Raw genomic sequence first — 22,288 nt, forward strand, 5'->3', positions numbered from 1 at the left:
ATAATAGCTGTAATAGTGATAATACTGTGGTGGTGGTATATACAGTGAGCACACACAGATTATAATACTGTATAGTACTGTGTACTGTGTATTATTATGTATATGATGATGTTGGTGACAGCCCCGGTCCCCTCCCTGCTCCCCTCCTCCCGGCCCCGGCCATTGGCTGCCTCGCTGCCTCCGGCCTCTGTTATTATTCGAATATAAATACAGCGCTGTGTGTCTGCGGCTGGATGTGACCGAGGCCCCGGGAGTCTGTGTCCCTGCACCCCGGAGTGTATCCCTGCTCCCCCTCCTGCTATGTGCATCCCCTAGCCGGCACTGCTGCTTCTGCTCCCCCCAAGTCTGCGCTTCTGCTGCGTTATCACTACGATTCCACTGCGACTTCTCCTTCCTGCACCGCTGGTTCTCTGCACCCCGGGATCATGGAGATGGAGAAGATGCTGAATGATTTCAGTCCCAGCCGATCTCAAGTGGGGCCAGGGCGCCCCACTACCCTACTGCCCTGTGGCCTGAGCGGGGCCAGGAGCCTGCTGCCTGCAGAGAGTGGAGTCCTGTCCCCGGTCACCAGCCTGGCCTTCAACATGAACCAGCTCGCCGGCCTGGGGAGGTGAGAGTGACCCCTATCTGTATTATCATTATTATATTTCACTGCTATGGTCTATTAGTGCATATTTGTTATTGCATTTATACTTGTGATTATTGGTTATTGCATTTATACTTGTGATTATTGGTTATTGCATTTATACTTGTGATTATTGGTTATTGCATTTATACTTGTGTATATTGGTTATTACATTTATACCTGTGATTATTGGCTATTGCATTTATACTTGTGTATATTGGTTATTACATTTATACCTGTGATTATTGGCTATTGCATTTATAACTGTACATATTGGTTCTTGCATTTATAATTGAGCATATTGGTTATTGCATTTATACTTGTGCATATTAATCATTGCATTTATACTTGTGTATACTGGTTATTACATTTATACCTGTGATTATTGGCTATTGCATTTATACCTGTGGTTATTGGTTATTGCATTTATACTTGTGCATATTAATCATTGCATTTATACCTGTGTATATTGGTTATTACATTTATACCTGTGATTATTGGCTATTGCATTTATAACTGTACATATTGGTTATTGCATTTATAATTGTGCATATTGGTTATTGCATTTATAATTGTGCATATTTGTTATTGGACTTAATTCTGTGTAGATTAGTTATTGCATTCATGTTGGTGCAAATGTGTTACTACATTTATATTTCTGCTGATTTAGTTTTGGCATTTACATTTGTGTTTATTAGAAATTGCATTTACATTTGTTCTTTTTTGATGATTGCATTTGCACAGCTTGGGTGTTGTATTTTTTTTATTATACTTCTTCTTATTGGACATTGCAATTATAGGCTTCTATACCGGGTACTGTGTTTATGAAATGCAATTCGTGTGCATTTATTACACTTTGTTTGTTAATACAGCATGGTATATGCTGTTTGTCCTTTTGTATGGTGTGTGTTCAGTATATACGGTCACGGTATAGTGTTCTCATTTAGGCCTGTGCTGTACAAGACTGTACATAGTATACAAGTGCATGCAAAGGGGAAAGTAACTATATGGTTGTGCAGTGCCTGGGAGTATAATGCAGCTATAATAATAGGAAGCTGAGTACAGCTCATGATGTGAGCACTTGGGAGAGACCTTGTGAAGTGTAGGCTGTTATTTGTCATTAGGGTGAGGGGCTGTGAAATAGTTTGTCGTTCATAAGAGTATCCCAGGTTCCTGGTGAACAAGATGGATGCCGGGGCTTTCTGGGGTGTATTATATTCCCAAACTGTTGTACAAGCAAAGCTCTATTATGTATATAGTACAAAAAATATATATATTCTTCTTTATACTCCACACCAATAAATCCTGGCTCTGACACAGGTATAATTTATATATTGTGCCACTTTATTGACACTACCTGCACCCACTATGTTTTGATATGTATGATCAATAGATGCCCCTAGGGCATGAGGTGCGAGGCAGCAGGACATGGTGATACCTCACACTCTCACGTGACCTAATGACAAAGGAAGGAGCTGTGTAGATAACACCTAATCTGCCAACAAACAGCCCCCAGGCCTGAGGCAAGTGCAAATGTTTGTAATTGGTGATTAAGTGGCTCATTCACACAGACCCAGGCAGTTGTACCTGAAAGGGCTTAATTGCTGCAGGAAAGCAGAATATTAATCCTTTAACTATGGAAAGTCTTCCAGACCAGTCCTGTTATCTTATCACTCCTGCATTATTTATTTAATCTACTCTATTTTGCACTCCAATGGCACCGCCCCCTAGTGGTCAATTCATCATGAAAGATAAGCACAGGTTTATATGTTCCACATATTCCCCTACAGCTGGATGGCCTCATGTGAACTCCCTCTGGCGGGACGTGCTGACACTTTTAGTTCCACAACAGCTAGCGAGCCGCCATTTGCCCCGTTTGAGGGTATTGTATTTTCGCACCTCGTGTATCTGCTGTTCTGCATTTGCCCCGGTTGTTTCACAGCGCGGGTTGTATATCTGTTTATGAGCAGATGCATCTATATATGTGTCCGTGAGTCTTATATTACATTTTATCTTTCGCAGCCTGGCCGATACTCCAAAGAGAAAACCGGGGATGACCTACCCGAGCCTGTCCTCCCTGATACGCACCTCTTCCTCCGATTCATCTGACTCTGGTACGTTCCAGCCAATATTAGGGGAAATGAGGGCATCTCGGTAGATGTTATAATGACATCGCCCACCTAGATAATAGTAATATAATAAGTCATAATATAATAGCCTGTGCCTGTGCTGCAAACGTAGATTCGCACTCCTCTAACGCCGCGGTACGAGAATACGTTTACAGTAATGTCACCATGACTGCGGTGTGAATGGACTGACAGGGTCTCTTCCCAGTAAATAACCCCCCCCCCCCCCCTCTTGTCCCTCTACAGGTCTCTGTTTGGATTATCCCAGTCCCATGGACCCAGATGGCGCACTAGAAACGTAAGTGTCCGTCTTCCTGCGTTTGCCTGTGATAGGGCGCCTCCCCCCCCCCCCCCCCCGCGAGAGGACATGTTGATATGTATGTGAGAAGCGCTTGTGTCCATGTTGTGATTGCCAAAGTTACAGGAATCACAGGCAGGAAAAGTGCATTGTATTGTGATCTTTACACTAGTGATAGTCAGTGACAGTCCACACTCCAGTGTCACATGAAAGGCAAATATATACGCCTCCCGGGGACACGTCTAATGCTGAATGTACACACAGACCCGGCTATCACCACGGCTATCCCAAGCGGATCACTAATGCTCAGTGCCAGGGTTCCAGTACTATCCCAGTATGGCGGCCTCCATTTTGTCACATTATCATACCACAGACCTCCCCTGGCACGGAAGAGTCACTGGCACAGGAGCAATGACTAATTAGTGTGCTCCGTGGGGTGTTCCGGCCCAGCTCCTGGTCAGTGTTTAAGCTGTTGGGGGGAGTTAGAGGGATAGCAGCCGGTAATTAACAGTCCCCTGCACAGGATACGGCTCGCGGGCGCTTATATACATTCATAATGATTAATAATCAGCGTTTGCACTTTAGGATGAGATTTAAACCCAACAAATAGGTCGTTCGTCCCTCGGATCCCAGCGATCTCTTGATAGTGTGCGCTGCGCAGTTAGACCTTGATCTGGAATGTGGAACAGGTTTAGGTGACATTGGCTCCTTATTACAGGATCACTTGATTTTTGCAAATGGCGGCGGTTATATGCGCTAGGTGTGGAATGAGCCCCCTGCCTGTACATTGTGACACACCAGGCCCTGTAGGAATGCATAGTAACAGCTGGCCGATGTGCAGCTCGGCCTCTGAACAACTGGTGACTGCCGGGCGGATGGCATCCCAGGGAGTGTAAAACAATCTCTCCCACCTTCCACCTGGCAGCCTCAGAACCTGCAGATGACTCCCTGTAATGTGACCCGGTGTATTCAGAGGGTGCAGATTGCAGTAACCACAGCTGCAGTGTACAGAGTGGGCGTTCCCGGCTCTCCCAGTCTCAGTGCTTTGTAACATAGAGCGGGGCTTTGTTCCCTGGCCCCGTGAGGCCTGTGGAATGCAATTGTAAATTCCTAACCCTTTGGAACCGGCCTGACTCGCATAGAGAGAGACTGCGCTGCATCACGGAACAGCCCAGCAGAGCAGCCCTGCAGATGAAGGGTTAAATTCCCAGAGAAATGGGTCACAGGGACGGGGGTGGATGTTGGGGCACCAGTGCCAGGCGGCATATCATTACTGTGCAACTGATGCGGAAGTTACAGGAAGGCTGCCAGCCCCTCCTAGCCTTTGCTTATATGTGTGTGTGTGTGTGTATATATATATATATATATATATATGTATATATATATATATATAGGCAGGGCGCCGGACTTAGAGCTAGAGCACAGCGCCCAAACAGGGGGCGTGGCCAAATAAAAGGGGGCGTGTCTTTATGACGCGTTCCCTTTTCGTCACTCCTGGGGGCGTGCCCGGCACTTACGGACACTTACGGACATGCCGGGCAGCCCCCAAGCGCTGCGGTCACAGTGAATGACATCCGTTCACCGGCAGTGACCGCACCGTTTTGACCACCCGTGGAACACTGTGACCCGTGGATGGAGACAGCTTTCTGCCCTCAGAAATAGGGCAGGGCGCGACGCGGCGTCCCGCTAAAACAGCCTAGCGGGAACGCTATATATATATATATATATATATATATATATATACACTAACATTTAAATCCATGAAATGATAGATGTAGGCAGTAACCCGCCGTGTACAACTCTCACTATAACAACCTCCTCATTGCTTGTACTGACGAGTAATGCTGGGTACACACTAGGTCGTCGGGTCGTTTGGCCGTCCCGCCGACCTGTCTGGTGATTGGTAAGTGCATATACACTTACCTATTGTCCGCCTAAAGTATCGGGCCTTACGTCGCAAATGTAAATGCCCGTCCGGTGCTGTCACTCACCGCCGGCTCCCAGCAGCATGCGTATGGGCGATCGGCAGGCACCAGCATTTATCTGCAGATCTATGGGCCACCTGCTGTGCTGCACAGCCGATGCAATATGTCTGTGAGTGATGTCGTTCGCTGACATACACCCACCGGCGCGCTTGCGATATATATATCGGCTGTGCGATTGAACGAACGGCTGCATACCTGCGTAACCGTTATTGGAAGTTGTACAGACCCACACGTCCTCATAAGTCCGGCTGGGTAGGACTTGCTGTGCACTGCAGTGAGAGTAGCCATGACAGTCAGTCAGAGAGTGTAACAGGTGAGAGTATTATCACACTCTGCACCAAGATCACTGTATGTAGCCAGAATGAATGTACGGCTGCAGGATTAGTGACCGGTGTGTTATGCTTATATAGGGAGCCTATATTTAAGGGGAACAGCCCGTGTTTGTATCCATTTCCTCTCTAGCAGGGGTGACCTGGGTCCCGGGACCTCACCCCCAGTGACCTCCTTGTGCGGCTGTGACCGCTCCTCTAATTGGGCTGAGTGTGGAGTCTGTGTCTGTGCTGCTGGCACCTGTCACCGCTGCTTTTCATGAACTCTGCTCTCTCTTCATATAAACTCTGTACAAAGGACGACTGTCAGGTGGGGTGTCACTCCAGCCCCCCCTCTTCCCATCCGCTGGCATAACAAGGAACAGCTGCTGAATTCCCTTCACCCCTCACCCCTGGCGTGCGCGGGGCCGGGCGGCTCTACTGATCCCACTATTTATTATTTATCAGCAGCAGCCCGGTGCGGCCACATGTCCCCCCTTCTCATTAGCACGCGCCACCCCGTCCGCAGGCCGGGCGCTTCTTCCTGTCTGTAACCATGTGAGAGCCAGCTTTGTGCCAGGGCCACATGTCTCCCGGGCGCAGTACATACTCCTAGGACTGGGGGCGGGAGATAGTGGTTAATGGTTACCCGGATAGAAAGGAATTGCATTTGGTCCGGTCCCCTGAAGTGCAGAATGTTACAAGAGCTAGCACTCACTTTGCTGAATTGGGAGTGGGGAGGGGCAGCTCATTCGTGTTCCAAAGACACAATTATTGTCAAAATAAAAGGCCTGCATGGTGGGGCACCCGGGGGGAGAGGGGGTTATAGGCTGGATGCATGAATAGAGAGGGGGGGGTTGTGTTTGTAGTCCGGTGGGGGGAGGAAGGGGTATATAAAGCATAAGAAATAATCACCTTCTCCTGGTGAAATGCCGGAGTTAATTGGGTCTGTGTGCGCCTCCCATCTGCCGGGTCCTCCTCTGTCTCAGCCTGGCCCATGTCCCCAGCACACGTGCTCACCCGGCAGGCATGCCGTCCTCTGCATGAATGGGCTGAATAGAGGCTTTTCAGATGCCACACTTGTCCCTCCTGATCCCGGCCGACAGCTGCTGGGGCTCAGCCTGACGCCTGCATGGGACATATGGCGAGGAAGCGGGGCAGCCCTCTGCAAACAATGGGTGGCATTTGCATACAGGTGGAGTGAGCTGACCCTGCTATAGAAAGCCTCTTCCCCCTGCACACAGGCCATTCATCAGGGAGGGACGGGAATAAGAGTCTTTGTTCCAGGATTTTCTCTCTGATGCTTAATCTTCCATTTTCCCTCTCTGCAGCCATCAGAATGTAAAGATAAATAGGTCACTAAGGACATCTCATGTCTGTATGCGCATAGCCGATGGGCTGATAGCTGTATGCCAGTATATGGGCAGATGTGTGTGTGTATATATATATATATATATATATATATATATATATAGATATACGTTGTTACGTGAGTTTGCAAATGCAGCTATACTAAATAACCACAGAGCCGTGCAGGGCTTAGACAGGGCCGTATGTAATAGAGGATACGTTATCCAGCTGTCTGTAGCCCCCTGTGTGTTTGGCCTGGTGTGTGGTAACGGGCAGGACGGGCTCTTTCTAGTTACACACATCTCATTTTCCCTCTTTCCTTCCACACAGATTTGAGAAAACTATTTTGGAACCTGGGACGCTGAACAATGAGTGAGTAGACCTTGTGTATCCCTAGTGTTATTAGCCCCAGGCAGCCTGCGGATCTGCGACACGATACGGCCACCATTTTGTAGACCTTGTGTATCCCATGTGTTATTAGCCCCAGGCAGCCTGCGGATCTGCGGCACGATACGGCCACCATTTTGTAGACTTTGTGTATCCCGTGTGTTATTAGCCATAGGCAGCCTGCGGATCTGCGGCATGATACGGCCACCATTTTGTAGACCTTGTGTATCCCTAGTGTTATTAGCCCCAGGCAGCCTGCGGATCTGCGACACGATACGGCCACCATTTTGTAGACCTTGTGTATCCCGTGTGTTATTAGCCCCAGGCAGCCTGCGGATCTGCGGCACGATACGGCCACCATTTTGTAGACTTTGTGTATCCCGTGTGTTATTAGCCATAGGCAGCCTGCGGATCTGCGACACGATACGGCCACCATTTTGTAGACCTTGTGTATCCCGTGTGTTATTAGCCCCAGGCAGCCTGCGGATCTGCGGCACGATACGGCCACCATTTTGTAGACTTTGTGTATCTCGTGTGTTATTAGCCATAGGCAGCCTGCGGATCTGCGGCACGATACGGCCACTATTTTGTAGACCTTGTGTATCCCTAGTGTTATTAGCCCCAGGCAGCCTGCGGTTCTGCGGCACGATACGGCCACCATTTTGTAGACCTTGTGTATCCCGTGTGTTATTAGCCCCAGGCAGCCTGCGGATCTGCGGCATGATACGGCCACCATTTTGTAGACCTTGTGTATCCCGGGTGTTATTAGCCCAGGCAGCCTGCAGATCTGCGTCACGATACGGCCACCATTTTGTAGACCTTGTGTATCCCGTGTGTTATTAGCCCCAGGCAGCCTGCTGATCTGCGGCATGATACGGCCACCATTTTGTAGACCTTGTGTATCCCTAGTGTTATTAGCCCCAGGCAGCCTGCGGATCTGCGACACGATACGGCCACCATTTTGTAGACCTTGTGTATCCCGTGTGTTATTAGCCCCAGGCAGCCGGGACTCCATTTTGTGACTTTTCATTAGCAATACGGAGACAGTTTATTCTGATATAATAGAGGTTACAGAACTGTCCAATTCTTGGGTAAATGAAAGGACTGAGAAGCTGACTCTTTGTTGGTGACTGTATAGACCCTGATAACTGTGTCCAGATTACTAATTACCGCTCAGATTGTCTGGCGCTGATTCTGAGGCAATAGCTGTGTCGATGTCGGACGTAGTTGAGCAATTTTTTATTTCCACTGCCTTCCTGGACTGTGACTAGGGGGGGAGGGGGGGCTATTCTGACGCAGAGGGATGATTTATCTGTCTTATGAGAGTAATTTGGGAGAGTCGCGGGCGAGCAAGTTTTGATGGCACCATAGCAGCGTCTGGAGATGTTGGAAGTGGGCATATAAGTCCTGGCACATTCATGCACACGGATATACGCAAGGGGTGGGCATATAGCATACAGCGTGCATTTGCATACAGTCGCAAACATGTGACCAGACGCAGATATGGACGCAGCTGCATACGATTTAGAAACAGGCCCTCTGTATAAATAATCTGATTTCCGGAGAATGCTGTCTCTGGCGGTTCTAGCTCTGTTATAATAAAATCACACGAGACTCATCCTTACCCCCCCCTCTCTCTTTATTTTCCAGCTTTAAGCTGCCACTTCGGAGAAGACAGTCTCTGCCGGTGAGTTACATCATCATCATTCTGGGCCTATAGGGTACAGGCCCCATAGAGCAGGGTGGTGCATACATTCCCTAACAGCTAGATACTGGGATTGCAGTCAGTGGGGGGTCACACTGCAGAGCCCACCATAAAGGCTGACTCCATGCAGGTCTGGCTGGGTTACAGGCGGGGAGATAAGATACTGGGAACCTTATGGCTGCTCCCTTCCTGTGCTGGCTCCTGATAGCCACTGATAGCTGCCAATGATTAATTGATGTCCCTCTGAATGTTACTCTGCTCCTATGTCTGAAGGTGACGCTCCTCGGTGGCAGCCCGGCCTTGCGGAAACTCCCCGACACATGTGACCTGATTACCACAGGCCCCCTGGAAAGTAACTCTGCAGCCATATACAACAAGGAAAATGTAAGTTACTGGCAGATGTTCTCTGCTGATACATAGTGACCTCACGTGGCCCTTCGCAGGTTATTCTGAACATGTTACTATACGTTTTTGTAGGGGTGACAGTATTGCAGTAATAGGGGGATCATTAATAGGGCAGCATTACAAGGAGCGTTCTCGGAATAACCCTACCTCCTTCTGTTTTCTCCCTGCAGGAAGTATGTTTGTTCAAAAGGCCGTACATGTTCCCAGTCTCCCACAGCCGCACACGCAGCGACGAGACGTTCACCGGAAGGCCGAACTCTGCGCCCACTCTCTTGGTGAGCAGTCTTATTAAACACGTCCAGATCTCTCCACTAAAACCCCAACATGGAGGTAACTGACGTCTATATGTTTCTCCCACAGTTTTCTCCGGAGAAGAAGGAGCTTCAGGTGGATGATGAGAGTCCTGTGCGGTTACGCAAGTGCTCGCTCACCTTTTCAGTACACGACGATGACGATGATGGATTCATGGAGATCATGGATGATAATGACGATGGAAAGGTAATACTGTCATTCTTATGAAAAGCTCTTTACGTGCCCATGGTTAGTACATGTTCCTGAGACTCACCTACTGTGACCTCCTGAATTTCAGGGTGAGCCGAACCTCCCGACCGGAATGGAGAACCTGCTGACCGCCCCCTTTGTGAAGAACGATGCTGTGAGTCTTTCTGGATTATACTATGAGATCTTAGAGTATTCCCTAATTATTGGTGTCTCAGCGAGAGGCCCGGAGCGGCCTTCAGCTTTGTTATTAGCCGCGCCGCTGACCGCAGAAGATGATCCCAACCATAATTTAGTGACCCTTGTTTTTCACATTAACAGGAACTGGTGATTAGAAGCAAATGTCGGCGTCTGTTCCGCTCTCCCTCCATGCCCATCAGCGTCATCCGGCCCCTCCTGAAACGCCTGGACAGGCCGGTGGATAACGATACGCCAGTTAAATCTAAGAGACATAAAAATGTGACCTCTGCTTCGTTAGACATGAGAGAACCGGAAACTGAGGAACCGGTAAGTAGATTGCAGAGGCCCCGTCTGTCCCTCTGTGTCCTCTCTCTCTCTGCTGACTGCCCCTAACTTTAATTCTCTCTATCTATTCCTCTATCCTCTCTGTCACAATGTCTCTCCTTCTGTCTCTTCCTCACTCTATCTCATTGTCTCTCCCCCTGACTCTTCCTTTCTCTATCCCAGTGTCTCTCCTGCTGTATCTTCCTCGCTCTATCTCAGTCTCTCCCCGTCTCTTCCTCTCTCTCTATCTCTGTGTGTTCTCCCCCTGCCTATTCCTCACTCTATCTCAGTGTCTCTCCTTCTGCCTCTTCCTCTCTCTATCTTAGTGTCTCAACCCCTGCCTCTTCCTCTCTCTATCTCAGTCTCTCCCTGTCTCTTCCTCTCTCTATCTCATTGTCTCTCCCCCTGACTCTTCCTTTCTCTATCCCAGTATCTCTCCTGCTGTATCTTCCTCGCTCTATCTCAGTCTCTCCCCGTCTCTTCCTCTCTCTCTATCTCTGTGTGTTCTCCCCCTGCCTATTCCTCACTCTATCTCAGTGTCTCTCCTTCTGCCTCTTCCTCTCTCTATCTTAGTGTCTCAACCCCTGCCTCTTCCTCTCTCTATCTCAGTCTCTCCCTGTCTCTTCCTCTCTCTATCTCATTGTCTCTCCCCCTGACTCTTCCTTTCTCTATCCCAGTATCTCTCCTGCTGTATCTTCCTCGCTCTATCTCAGTCTCTCCCCGTCTCTTCCTCTCTCTCTATCTCTGTGTGTTCTCCCCCTGCCTATTCCTCACTCTATCTCAGTGTCTCTCCTTCTGCCTCTTCCTCTCTCTATCTTAGTGTCTCAACCCCTGCCTCTTCCTCTCTCTATCTCAGTCTCTCCCTGTCTCTTCCTCTCTCTATCTCATTGTCTCTCCCCCTGACTCTTCCTTTCTCTATCCCAGTGTCTCTCCCCCTGACTCTTCCTCTCTCTTTCTCAGTGTCTATCCCCCTGACTCTTCCTTTCGCTATCTCAGTGTCTCTTCTGCTGTATCTTCCTCCCTCTATCTCAGTCTCTCCCCCTGTCTCTTGCTCTCTCTCAGTGTCTCTCCTCTGTATCTTCCTCGCTCTATCTCAGTGTCTCTCCCCCTGACTCTTCCTTTCTCTATCCCAGTGTCTCTCCCCCTGACTCTTCCTTTTTCTATCTCAGTGTCTCTCCCCTGACTCTTAATCTCTCTATCGCAGTGTCTCTCCCCCTGACTCTTCCTCTCTCTATCTCAGTGTCTCTCCCCCTGACTCTTCCTCGCTCTATCTCAGTGTCTCTCCTCCCTGACTCTTCCTCGCTCTATCTCAGTGTCTCTCCCCCTGACTCTTCCTCTCTCTATCTCAGTGTCTCAACCCCATCTCTTCCCCTCTATCTCAGTGTCTCTCCCCCATCTCTTCCTCTCTCTATCTCAGTGTCTCAACCTCTGCCTCTTCCTCTCTCTATCTCAGTGTCTCTCCCCAATCTCTTCCTCTCTCTACCTCTGTGTCTCTCCCCCTGCCTATTCCTCACTCTATCTCAGTGTCTCTCCCCCTGACTCTTCCTCGCTCTATCTCAGTGTCTCTCCCCCTGACTCTTCTTCTCTCTATCTCAGTGTCTCAACCCCATCTCTTCCCCTCTATCTCAGTGTCTCTCCCCCATCTCTTCCTCTCTCTATCTCAGTGTCTCAACCCCTGCCTCTTCCTGACTCTATCTCAGTGTCTCTCCCCAATCTCTTCCTCTCTCTATCCCAGTGTCTCTCCTTCTGTCTATTCCTCTCTGTCAGTGTCTCTCCCCCTGACTCTTCCTTTCTCTATCCCAGTGTCTCTCCTGTATCTTCCTCTATCTCAGTGTGTCTCCTTCTGTCTATTCCTCTCTGTCAGTGTCTCTCCCCCTGACTCTTCTTTCTCTATCTCAGTGTCTCTCCCCCTGACTCTTCCTCTCTCTATCTCAGTGTCTCTCCCCCTGACTCTTCCTCACTCTATCTTAGTATCTCCCCGTCTCCTCCTCTCTCTATCTCAGTGTGTCTCCTTCTGTCTATTCCTCTCTGTCAGTGGCTCTCCTCCTGACTCTTCCTTTCTCTATCTCAGTGTCTCTCCCCCTGACTCTTCCTCTCTCTATCTCAGTGTCTCTCCCCCTGACTCTTCCTCTCTCTATCTCAGTGTCTCTCCCCCTGACTCTTCCTCTCTCTATCTCAGTGTCTCTCCCCCTGACTCTTCCTCGCTCTATCTCAGTGTCTCTCCCCCATCTCTTCCTCTCTCTATCTCAGTGTCTCTCCCCCTGACTCTTCCTCTCTCTATCTCAGTGTCTCAACCCCATCTCTTCCCCTCTATCTCAGTGTCTCTCCCCCATCTCTTCCTCTCTTTATCTCAGTGTCTCAACCCCTGCCTCTTCCTCTCTCTATCTCAGTGTCTCTCCCCAATCGTTTCCTCTCTCTATCTCTGTGTCTCTCCCCCTGCCTATTCCTCACTCTATCTCAGTGTCTCAACCCCTGCCTCTTCCTGACTCTATCTCAGTGTCTCTCCCCAATCTCTTCCTCTCTCTATCCCAGTGTCTCTCCTTCTGTCTATTCCTCTCTGTCAGTATCTCTCCCCCTGACTCTTCCTTTCTCTATCCCAGTGTCTCTCCTTCTGTATCTTCCTCTCTCTATCTCAGTGTGTCTCCTTCTGTCTATTCCTCTCTGTCAGTGTCTCTCCCCCTGACTCTTCCTCGCTCTACCTCAGTGTCTCTCCTGCTGTATCTTCCTCGCTCTATCTCAGTCTCTCCCCGTCTCTTCCTCTCTCTCTATCTCTGTGTGTTCTCCCCCTGCCTATTCCTCACTCTATCTCAGTGTCTCTCCTTCTGCCTCTTCCTCTCTCTATCTTAGTGTCTCAACCCCTGCCTCTTCCTCTCTCTATCTCAGTCTCTCCCTGTCTCTTCCTCTCTCTATCTCATTGTCTCTCCCCCTGACTCTTCCTTTCTCTATCCCAGTATCTCTCCTGCTGTATCTTCCTCGCTCTATCTCAGTCTCTCCCCGTCTCTTCCTCTCTCTCTATCTCTGTGTGTTCTCCCCCTGCCTATTCCTCACTCTATCTCAGTGTCTCTCCTTCTGCCTCTTCCTCTCTCTATCTTAGTGTCTCAACCCCTGCCTCTTCCTCTCTCTATCTCAGTCTCTCCCTGTCTCTTCCTCTCTCTATCTCATTGTCTCTCCCCCTGACTCTTCCTTTCTCTATCCCAGTGTCTCTCCCCCTGACTCTTCCTCTCTCTTTCTCAGTGTCTATCCCCCTGACTCTTCCTTTCGCTATCTCAGTGTCTCTTCTGCTGTATCTTCCTCCCTCTATCTCAGTCTCTCCCCCTGTCTCTTGCTCTCTCTCAGTGTCTCTCCTCTGTATCTTCCTCGCTCTATCTCAGTGTCTCTCCCCCTGACTCTTCCTTTCTCTATCCCAGTGTCTCTCCCCCTGACTCTTCCTTTTTCTATCTCAGTGTCTCTCCCCTGACTCTTAATCTCTCTATCGCAGTGTCTCTCCCCTGACTCTTCCTCTCTCTATCTCAGTGTCTCTCCCCCTGACTCTTCCTCGCTCTATCTCAGTGTCTCTCCCCCCTGACTCTTCCTCGCTCTATCTCAGTGTCTCTCCCCCTGACTCTTCCTCTCTCTATCTCAGTGTCTCAACCCCATCTCTTCCCCTCTATCTCAGTGTCTCTCCCCCATCTCTTCCTCTCTCTATCTCAGTGTCTCAACCTCTGCCTCTTCCTCTCTCTATCTCAGTGTCTCTCCCCAATCTCTTCCTCTCTCTACCTCTGTGTCTCTCCCCCTGCCTATTCCTCACTCTATCTCAGTGTCTCTCCCCCTGACTCTTCCTCGCTCTATCTCAGTGTCTCTCCCCCTGACTCTTCTTCTCTCTATCTCAGTGTCTCAACCCCATCTCTTCCCCTCTATCTCAGTGTCTCTCCCCCATCTCTTCCTCTCTCTATCTCAGTGTCTCAACCCCTGCCTCTTCCTGACTCTATCTCAGTGTCTCTCCCCAATCTCTTCCTCTCTCTATCCCAGTGTCTCTCCTTCTGTCTATTCCTCTCTGTCAGTGTCTCTCCCCCTGACTCTTCCTTTCTCTATCCCAGTGTCTCTCCTGTATCTTCCTCTATCTCAGTGTGTCTCCTTCTGTCTATTCCTCTCTGTCAGTGTCTCTCCCCCTGACTCTTCCTTTCTCTATCTCAGTGTCTCTCCCCCTGACTCTTCCTCTCTCTATCTCAGTGTCTCTCCCCCTGACTCTTCCTCACTCTATCTTAGTATCTCCCCGTCTCCTCCTCTCTCTATCTCAGTGTGTCTCCTTCTGTCTATTCCTCTCTGTCAGTGGCTCTCCTCCTGACTCTTCCTTTCTCTATCTCAGTGTCTCTCCCCCTGACTCTTCCTCTCTCTATCTCAGTGTCTCTCCCCCTGACTCTTCCTCTCTCTATCTCAGTGTCTCTCCCCCTGACTCTTCCTCTCTCTATCTCAGTGTCTCTCCCCCTGACTCTTCCTCGCTCTATCTCAGTGTCTCTCCCCCATCTCTTCCTCTCTCTATCTCAGTGTCTCTCCCCCTGACTCTACCTCTCTCTATCTCAGTGTCTCAACCCCATCTCTTCCCCTCTATCTCAGTGTCTCTCCCCCATCTCTTCCTCTCTTTATCTCAGTGTCTCAACCCCTGCCTCTTCCTCTCTCTATCTCAGTGTCTCTCCCCAATCGTTTCCTCTCTCTATCTCTGTGTCTCTCCCCCTGCCTATTCCTCACTCTATCTCAGTGTCTCAACCCCTGCCTCTTCCTGACTCTATCTCAGTGTCTCTCCCCAATCTCTTCCTCTCTCTATCCCAGTGTCTCTCCTTCTGTCTATTCCTCTCTGTCAGTATCTCTCCCCCTGACTCTTCCTTTCTCTATCCCAGTGTCTCTCCTTCTGTATCTTCCTCTCTCTATCTCAGTGTGTCTCCTTCTGTCTATTCCTCTCTGTCAGTGTCTCTCCCCCTGACTCTTCCTCGCTCTACCTCAGTGTCTCCCCCCCTGACTCTTCCTCACTCTATCTTAGTATCTCCCCGTCTCTTCCTCTCTCTATCTCAGTGTCCCTCCCCCATCTCTTCCCCTCTCTCTCCCCCCCCCCCCTTTCTTATAGTTTCTAATTTAATGAATAACTTTTTTATTTTCTTTCTAGAAAATGAAACTGGGAAGGTCCAAGTCCCTGTGCCTCACAGCTGTGGAGCAGATCCTGGACAGCGATGAGAGAGATTTGATTGGTGACTCGTCCAAGGTGAGACGGAAAGTAAATAGGGGCCTATATTGGTTTAGAACGCTGGAGCCAGGTTCTTGCATGGTCATTATAAAAACTATGATAATAAAATTAATATAGTGACTGTACAATGAGAGAGAGAGCCACCTTTGAAGTTGCTAGTAGGGGTGTGCTGGGACTTGTAGTTCCACATGTTTTTTAGGCCTGGCATAAACACAGTAAGCTAATGTTACATACGGAAGTATATTCCTGATGTCTGACTTCCTTTCATTTTATTTCTCAGACGTATTTGTTGGACACGGTAAAGGGCGCATATCAGGACCTGAAGTACATCACTCCCGAAATGGTGAGTAGCGTCTGTGCGGCGTTAGTTGTAGTCACATGATGCTGGGAGAGTCACATGATGCTGGGAGAGTCACATGATGCTGAGGGAGGTCGGGGAGTCTCCTGCGTATTGTGCCCTTACTATGGTTTTTGTCTGATCAGATGGACAATGTGCTGAGCGGGAGTTACCAGGACCGCATTGAGCGATGCGTCATTGTAGATTGCAGATACCCGTATGAATATGAAGGGGGTCACATCAAGGTGAGTGGGGTCAGCCCGACTTGTGGGATTAACATTGTGGATAATACTCTGGACTGTATCTGGATTTAGTGAACGTTTCTTTCCTCTAGGGGGCGGTAAATCTTCCGCTGGAGCAGGACGTGGAAGAGTTTCTTCTGAAGACACCGATCGTGTCGTCCAGCGAAGATAAGAGGGTCATTGTCATCTTCCACTGCGAATTCTCCTCCGTGAGAGGACCCCGCATGTACGTGTTCCCTTCATTAGTCCATTACAAACCCTGTAACCTCAGAGCCAACATGGGTAAAGTCTGGGGCCGGCAAATGTAACATACAAAACCAGTGCCCGGGTATATAATAGTAACAGAGGGCAGGAATCCTGCCTGGCTGTTACCTGGTGTCATAACCCATAACCGATGCAGATAGGAACACACGGGACATTAATCCGGCTGTGCCTCCCTCTCTGAATCAGATCCTCTGTCTCCTCTATAGTCACCATCGTGTTGCTGGCAGGATCCTAGGTGTAATGGGGTAAGGTACAAATTGTCCCCTAATCTGGACACTTCTTCCATTCCCCAGGTGCCGTTTTGTTAGAAAACAAGACAGGAACAGCAACAGCAACGAGTACCCAAAACTCCATTACCCAGAGCTATATGTGCTGAAAGGAGGGTACAAAGACTTCTTCCCCAGCTACCAGGTGAGTGAGTGATGGTGCCCAGGGCACAGAGGGTGGGGAAATGAGCCTGGCGATTACCTGGTGTCCCACTGAGTAAGAGCCTACTCATATGGGATGGGAACACCCATGCGTTAATCCGCTATAACCCTGGGATAGTCGTGAGGTTTTACCTCCCAGCCCTGTGTTGTAACCTCCATCTCTTCTCTCTTCCAGTCCCACTGCCAGCCCCAGTCCTACCGTCCCATGGACCACGAGGACTTCAAGGAACACCTCAAGCTCTTCCGCTCCAAGAGCAGGACGTGGGCTGGAGACAAAAGCAAACGTGAGATGTACAACCGGCTGAAGAAGCTCCAGTGACCCGGGCACCTCGGATCTCTTCTCCGTCTGTCCTTGGACTTGTTCAAGCAAAACAGGGCAGGTCCCTAAGTTTCCATAAATAAGTTATAACCCATACTGGAAGCCAACACTGGTCCTTACCGAGAGGTCATCTGAGAATTTTGGGCCGGTGACGGTGACAGTGGTCATACGTCCTGGATAAAGTCACCACACTGGACTCATTAAGCCTCGCAGTTCTTTACATGTTTGGGACATTTTGTATCTCAGCATTATCCACTGTAAGGAAGACCTACCTGCCCTAAGGTCCTTGTTACATCTGCTATACTTCATTTATGGAACGGTTTATAATGGACCAACCTATCTCCATTTCCCTGCTATGGACTGGCTCCTGCAGGGGCCCCTGAGGATTACTCACCTCTCAGAATACCTGTTGGCTTAGCTGCAAGGAGAAGAGGACTTTGGACAGAGTTGTATGTTGGAGAGATTTGTGTGTCTGTGTGTGTTTTCTTATGTGTATATTGTTGCACTTGCACTTTTATGAGTATTATTAGGCTATTATTGGCCTAAACGTTGCACGGTCCCACCGCGAGGTCAACCAAGCACTGTGCGCAGCTACCAATGCTCTCGGCCCGCAAGTCATGCCCCTGCCGCTAACGTCTAGACAGCCCCCAGCCTGCAAGTTATGCCCCACCCCTAAAGTCCAGACTTCCCAGCCGGCAAGTTATGCCCCACCCCTAAAGTCCAGACTTCCCAGCCTGCAAGTTATGCCCCGCCCCTAAAGTCCAGACAGACCCCAGCCTGCAAGTTATGCCCCACCCCTAAAGTCCAGACAGACCCCAGCCTGCAAGTTATGCCCTGCCCCTAAAGTCTGTTCAGCCCCCAACCCAGCAACTTATGTCTCTGCCCCTAAAGTCTATTCAGCCCCAAACCCCTAAATTCTGATCTGCAGAAATGTGCCCGATGGTGTTTCCCTATTGTTATATTATTCAGAAATATTACATGTATATTATTATATCTATTTTTATTTTGCTTTATAAACTTTTGTTTTCTAGAATCTGGCAAAATCGGGTCTCTTTCTGGAGCTCTGTATGTATATATTTACATATATCTCACGAGTTGGACGCAAGCACATTTCTGGCCCAATATATATATAAGTAACTGAATAATGATAACAGTATTCTGATACCATAGAATGGTAACAATGGAATGGTTGTGCTCACCTACGGCCGTACACACGCCAGTACCATTACCACGCCAGGATAATGTATCTGATATCCCGGATGTGTATTTATCTCCAGCCAGGAGGCTTTATACGCAGAAACCTACTGCCCCAGTGTGTACGTAACCAGCTCGGGGAATATGAATAAGCCCCGTTTAAACAGATCCTTACATATCAGCTGACCACGTGTCAGACTGCTCCTTGTATTGATATCTATGAAATCAACGTTAGATACAAAATAATTGTGTTCTCAGAAACAAATCTTTCCGGGAATTCGGATTACAAAAAAAAAAAAAAAAAGCACTTTCACCTACCGGTTTATATATTTTTTGCCAGATTCTATGACGGAAATGATCAGCTTCCCGCAGTAATGAGGTTTTTATTATATTATTACCCCCTCCTCATATTTAACGATAATTGAGACTATTCGAAGATTTCACGATTTCTACGTGACCCCCGTTCTGTATTTTCCTGTTACTTAGGACATGGAAGAGAGTCAGAGATCCGCTGTTGTTACGATGTAATGTAACAGCCTATATTATCTGCTGTAATTTATGGTATATCTTATTTATATTGTTTGCACAATTTTATTTTATTTTTTCTTAAATGAATGATGCTAAAAAAATATGTTGTAAAGCGATATCTACATCTAAATGTTTCTAGATATTGCCCCCACCTTCCCCACATGGGACATCATGTTATTGCCTGCTTGGAAACCCCCCCCCCCATGCTTTGCCGTGCACATTTACATGTGTGAGATTCAGGGATAATAAAATCTGCTTGTTATACGTGTGACGTGTGACCTCCCTCTGCCTTGTGTACACCTACAGGTGATCTGTCCGCACATACCTGTGTCTGTGGACTCTGATCACAGTGACTGAGTAGATGTAAACGGGCGCAGATTGCTATCAGTGCTGCCTATCTCCTGGGCTGCCGGTATAATGTTATACAAATACTCCTGCTGTGCACTTCAATTAGCAGAGTCAATACTTTGCACGAGAGGATAGCAGCACTGTATAGAGCCAAGGGATGTGGACACGGGACAGGGAATACCCCAGCTTGGCTACCGAACAATGTCGCTAACGTTTTCCAGGCTGATACGATGTTCCCAGGGCTAAATCACTGCTCACGGGTTCCCTCACCGACTACTTCCAAGGTCCAAATGGTAAAAACAGATCACATTAGAGCTTAAGGCGAATTCATGGAAACACCCCAGAGGCGGAGGATAGTATTAATGGCTGTAACACAGCAACTGGCCAGGAGAATGGAATCTAGGAGCCACTATCTCAGGAGAGAGAAATGAGACTTCCACAGAGGTGGTTCCGGCTAGCAGGGTCTCCGTGCTTGGGGTCAGCAGGGTTATGCTAAATCTGACTGTATGGGTTCATGGGTATTCATGTAACTTGCAGCCCTCCAGTTGCCGTGGAACTACACATCCCAACTTGCAGCCCTCCAGTTGCTGTGGAACTACACATCCCAGCATGCCCTGCCCTTATAGCAAAACTGTGGCAGGGAATGGTGGGGTGTGTCTTTGGGGGAAATGTATCAAACTTTCTAAAGAGTTGAGAACATGCCCATAGCATATATGGGAAAGGGGTCCTAGACTGCACACCCTGAATATATATAATGGGAGGGGCTACTGATGAGACTGTTAATGCAGACACAAAAAAAAGACAAATCACAGATTCACAACTCCAAATTACAAATTATATACAAATACATTATGCAATAAAATGTTTGCAATAAATAGAGGTGTTTAGCATAATCATGGCCAAGGTAATGGGCCTACCCACCATATCCAGTAACCTCTGTAGGGTAGGTCCCTAACATACAGGGGTTCAAATGCAGCGCACAGGACACCCCCAAACCAGCCACCCCAGGGCATCGCTCTAATGAGAAAGGTGAAGTGAAAAGTAAGATAGATAAGAGCAGCTACAGCTGTATGTATAGAGGAGAAAGGTGACATTACATATATAATAAACAAACAGTAAAAGTGTTTAAAATGTGCAAAAAAGGAAATGTGTTATAATGCGATGCCCTGAAGCAGACCACCCAAAGCAATCCAGGGGACCCACACCCCAAAAGTCAACCCAAAGCTGCACTACAGTATATACATTGTAGGACTTACCTATATTGTACCTAATACAAGTGTGCATTCTGCTTTTTTTGCACATTTTAACACTTTTACTGTTTGTTTATTATATATGTAATTTCACTTTTTACTCCATACATGCAGCTGTAGTCTCTTACTTTTCACTCCACCTTTCCCATTAGAGCGATATATATATATATAATTAGTAATTTGGAGTTGTGCATCTGTGATTTGTCTTTTTTTTTTAAGTTGCCCATAGCAACAAGCTTCTGGCTACAGTAGCATTTATCTAGTACATTCAAGAGGTGGAAGCTGATTGGGTGCTATTGAGCCTCTTTAGAAACCTTGATACACTTCCCCCTAAATACATTCCGAACATAAAACACTTGTTCCGGGTAATAGAGGCCGCTCCGATGTCCGTTGCCTGTGACTAGTTATATAGCTGTGTGTGTTGTATAAATCCCACCGGTCACTTATGTAGGCGAATGCTGCGCCCGCCGCGTAGAACGCTGCTCGCAGTCGCCTCTTACAGACAGAATGCAGGTCATGGACCTGGTGCAATATGCAGATATTCCAGAACATAATGTGCAGATATTCCAGTACATAATGTGCAGGTCTCTGGTGAAATCACATCCTCGTTCCAGTCACCGCACAGGACACAGCGGAAGTGAGGACGTCTCCCCTGAGTTACTGGCTGTAGCTCAATAGGGGAAATACAATATGTGCACAGATTATTCTTTCCGGAGCTTTGTGACTGGCGGAGGCAGCAGTATTTTATGGACGGTACGAGGATATTTAGCCGAGTAGGTGTCCTTTTTGCATTAGCTTCATAGTTAATAATGGCAGACTATTTATTTTACTGACTTCTCGAGGGATCTGCAGAGCATTGTCCAGCTAATGACTACCCTTCATGCAGAGCATTTCATAACTTATTACCTAATCGGCTGCACAGGAGCTCTGACCCAGCCATTCATGGACGCTGGCGAGCTGATCAAGAAAACAAAGCCCAAAACATGAGCAAGTTATGTCCAGGAGCTGACAATCTATAGTGGGCAAACCAGATGTATGAGGCTATGCCTGGAATAACAGCGGATGGTCCAGTCAGACTGACACCTGCTCCCTCACAGCGTTATTACACAGGACCCCCAGGTCACGTAGTAGGAATATCCCCACACTGGTCACACAGCATTATTATACAGGACCCCCGGGTCACGTATTAGGAATATCCCCACACTGATCACACAGCGTTATTATACAGGACCCCCGGGTCACGTATTAGGAATATCCCCACACTGGTCACACAGCGTTATTATACAGGACCCCCGGGTCACGTATTAGGAATATCCCCACACTGGTCACACAGCGTTATTATACAGGACCCCTGGTTCACGTATTATGAATATCCCCACACTGGTCACACAGTGTTATTATACAGGACCCCCGGGTCACGTATTAGGAATATCCCCACACTGGTCACACAGCGTTATTATACAGGACCCCCGGGTCACGTATTAGGAATATCCCCACACTGGTCACACAGCGTTATTATACAGGACCCCCGGGTCACGTATTAGGAATATCCCCACACTGGTCACACAGCGTTATTCTACAGGACCCCCGGGTCACGTATTAGGAATATCGCCACACTGGTCACACAGCGTTATTATACAGGGCACCGGGTCACGTATTAGGAATATCCCCACACTGGTCACACAGCGTTATTATACAGGACCTCCGGGTCACGTATTAGGAATATCCCCACACTGGTCACACAGCGTTATTAAACAGGACCCCCGGGTCACGTATTAGGAATAACCCCACACTGGTCACACAGCGTTATTATACAGGACCCCCGGGTCACGTATTAGGAACAGCCCCACACTGGTCACACAGCGTTATTATACCGGACCCCCGGGTCACGTATTAGGAATATCCCCACACTGGTCACACAGCGTTATTATACACGACCCCCGGGTCACGTATTAGGAATATCCCCACACTG

The 22,288-nt window shown here is 48.3% G+C and overlaps 1 protein-coding gene across 1 annotated transcript; it reads left to right on the forward strand.

Annotated features, from left to right (window-relative positions):
* The first annotated feature begins 213 nt into the window (after positions 1-213).
* Positions 214-18,971, forward strand: CDC25B (cell division cycle 25B). Its single transcript, XM_088458887.1, has 16 exons — positions 214-610; positions 2,648-2,739; positions 2,998-3,049; positions 7,023-7,064; positions 8,730-8,766; positions 9,058-9,168; positions 9,360-9,464; positions 9,550-9,687; positions 9,779-9,844; positions 10,009-10,194; positions 15,329-15,424; positions 15,687-15,749; positions 15,890-15,988; positions 16,078-16,211; positions 16,543-16,660; positions 16,853-18,971. Exons 1-16 carry the CDS (start codon positions 426-428, stop codon positions 16,994-16,996), a joined length of 1,668 nt encoding a protein of 555 aa, XP_088315013.1. The 5' UTR covers positions 214-425; the 3' UTR covers positions 16,997-18,971.
* The last annotated feature ends 3,317 nt before the right edge of the window (positions 18,972-22,288 follow it).

Source organism: Taudactylus pleione, unplaced genomic scaffold (genome assembly GCF_031769625.1).
Source record: "Taudactylus pleione unplaced genomic scaffold, aTauple2 ptg000861l, whole genome shotgun sequence".
Taxonomy (NCBI): domain Eukaryota; kingdom Metazoa; phylum Chordata; class Amphibia; order Anura; family Myobatrachidae; genus Taudactylus; species Taudactylus pleione.

Bases quoted from the DNA above. Each gene is read 5' to 3' on its own strand.
- CDC25B (XM_088458887.1), top strand. From the start codon at position 426: ATGGAGATGGAGAAGATGCTGAATGATTTCAGTCCCAGCCGATCTCAA. The intron at 3,050-7,022 runs GTAAGTGTCCGT...CCTTCCACACAG, and splicing joins CCAGATGGCGCACTAGAAAC to ATTTGAGAAAACTATTTTGG. The intron at 7,065-8,729 runs GTGAGTAGACCT...TTTATTTTCCAG, and splicing joins CCTGGGACGCTGAACAATGA to CTTTAAGCTGCCACTTCGGA.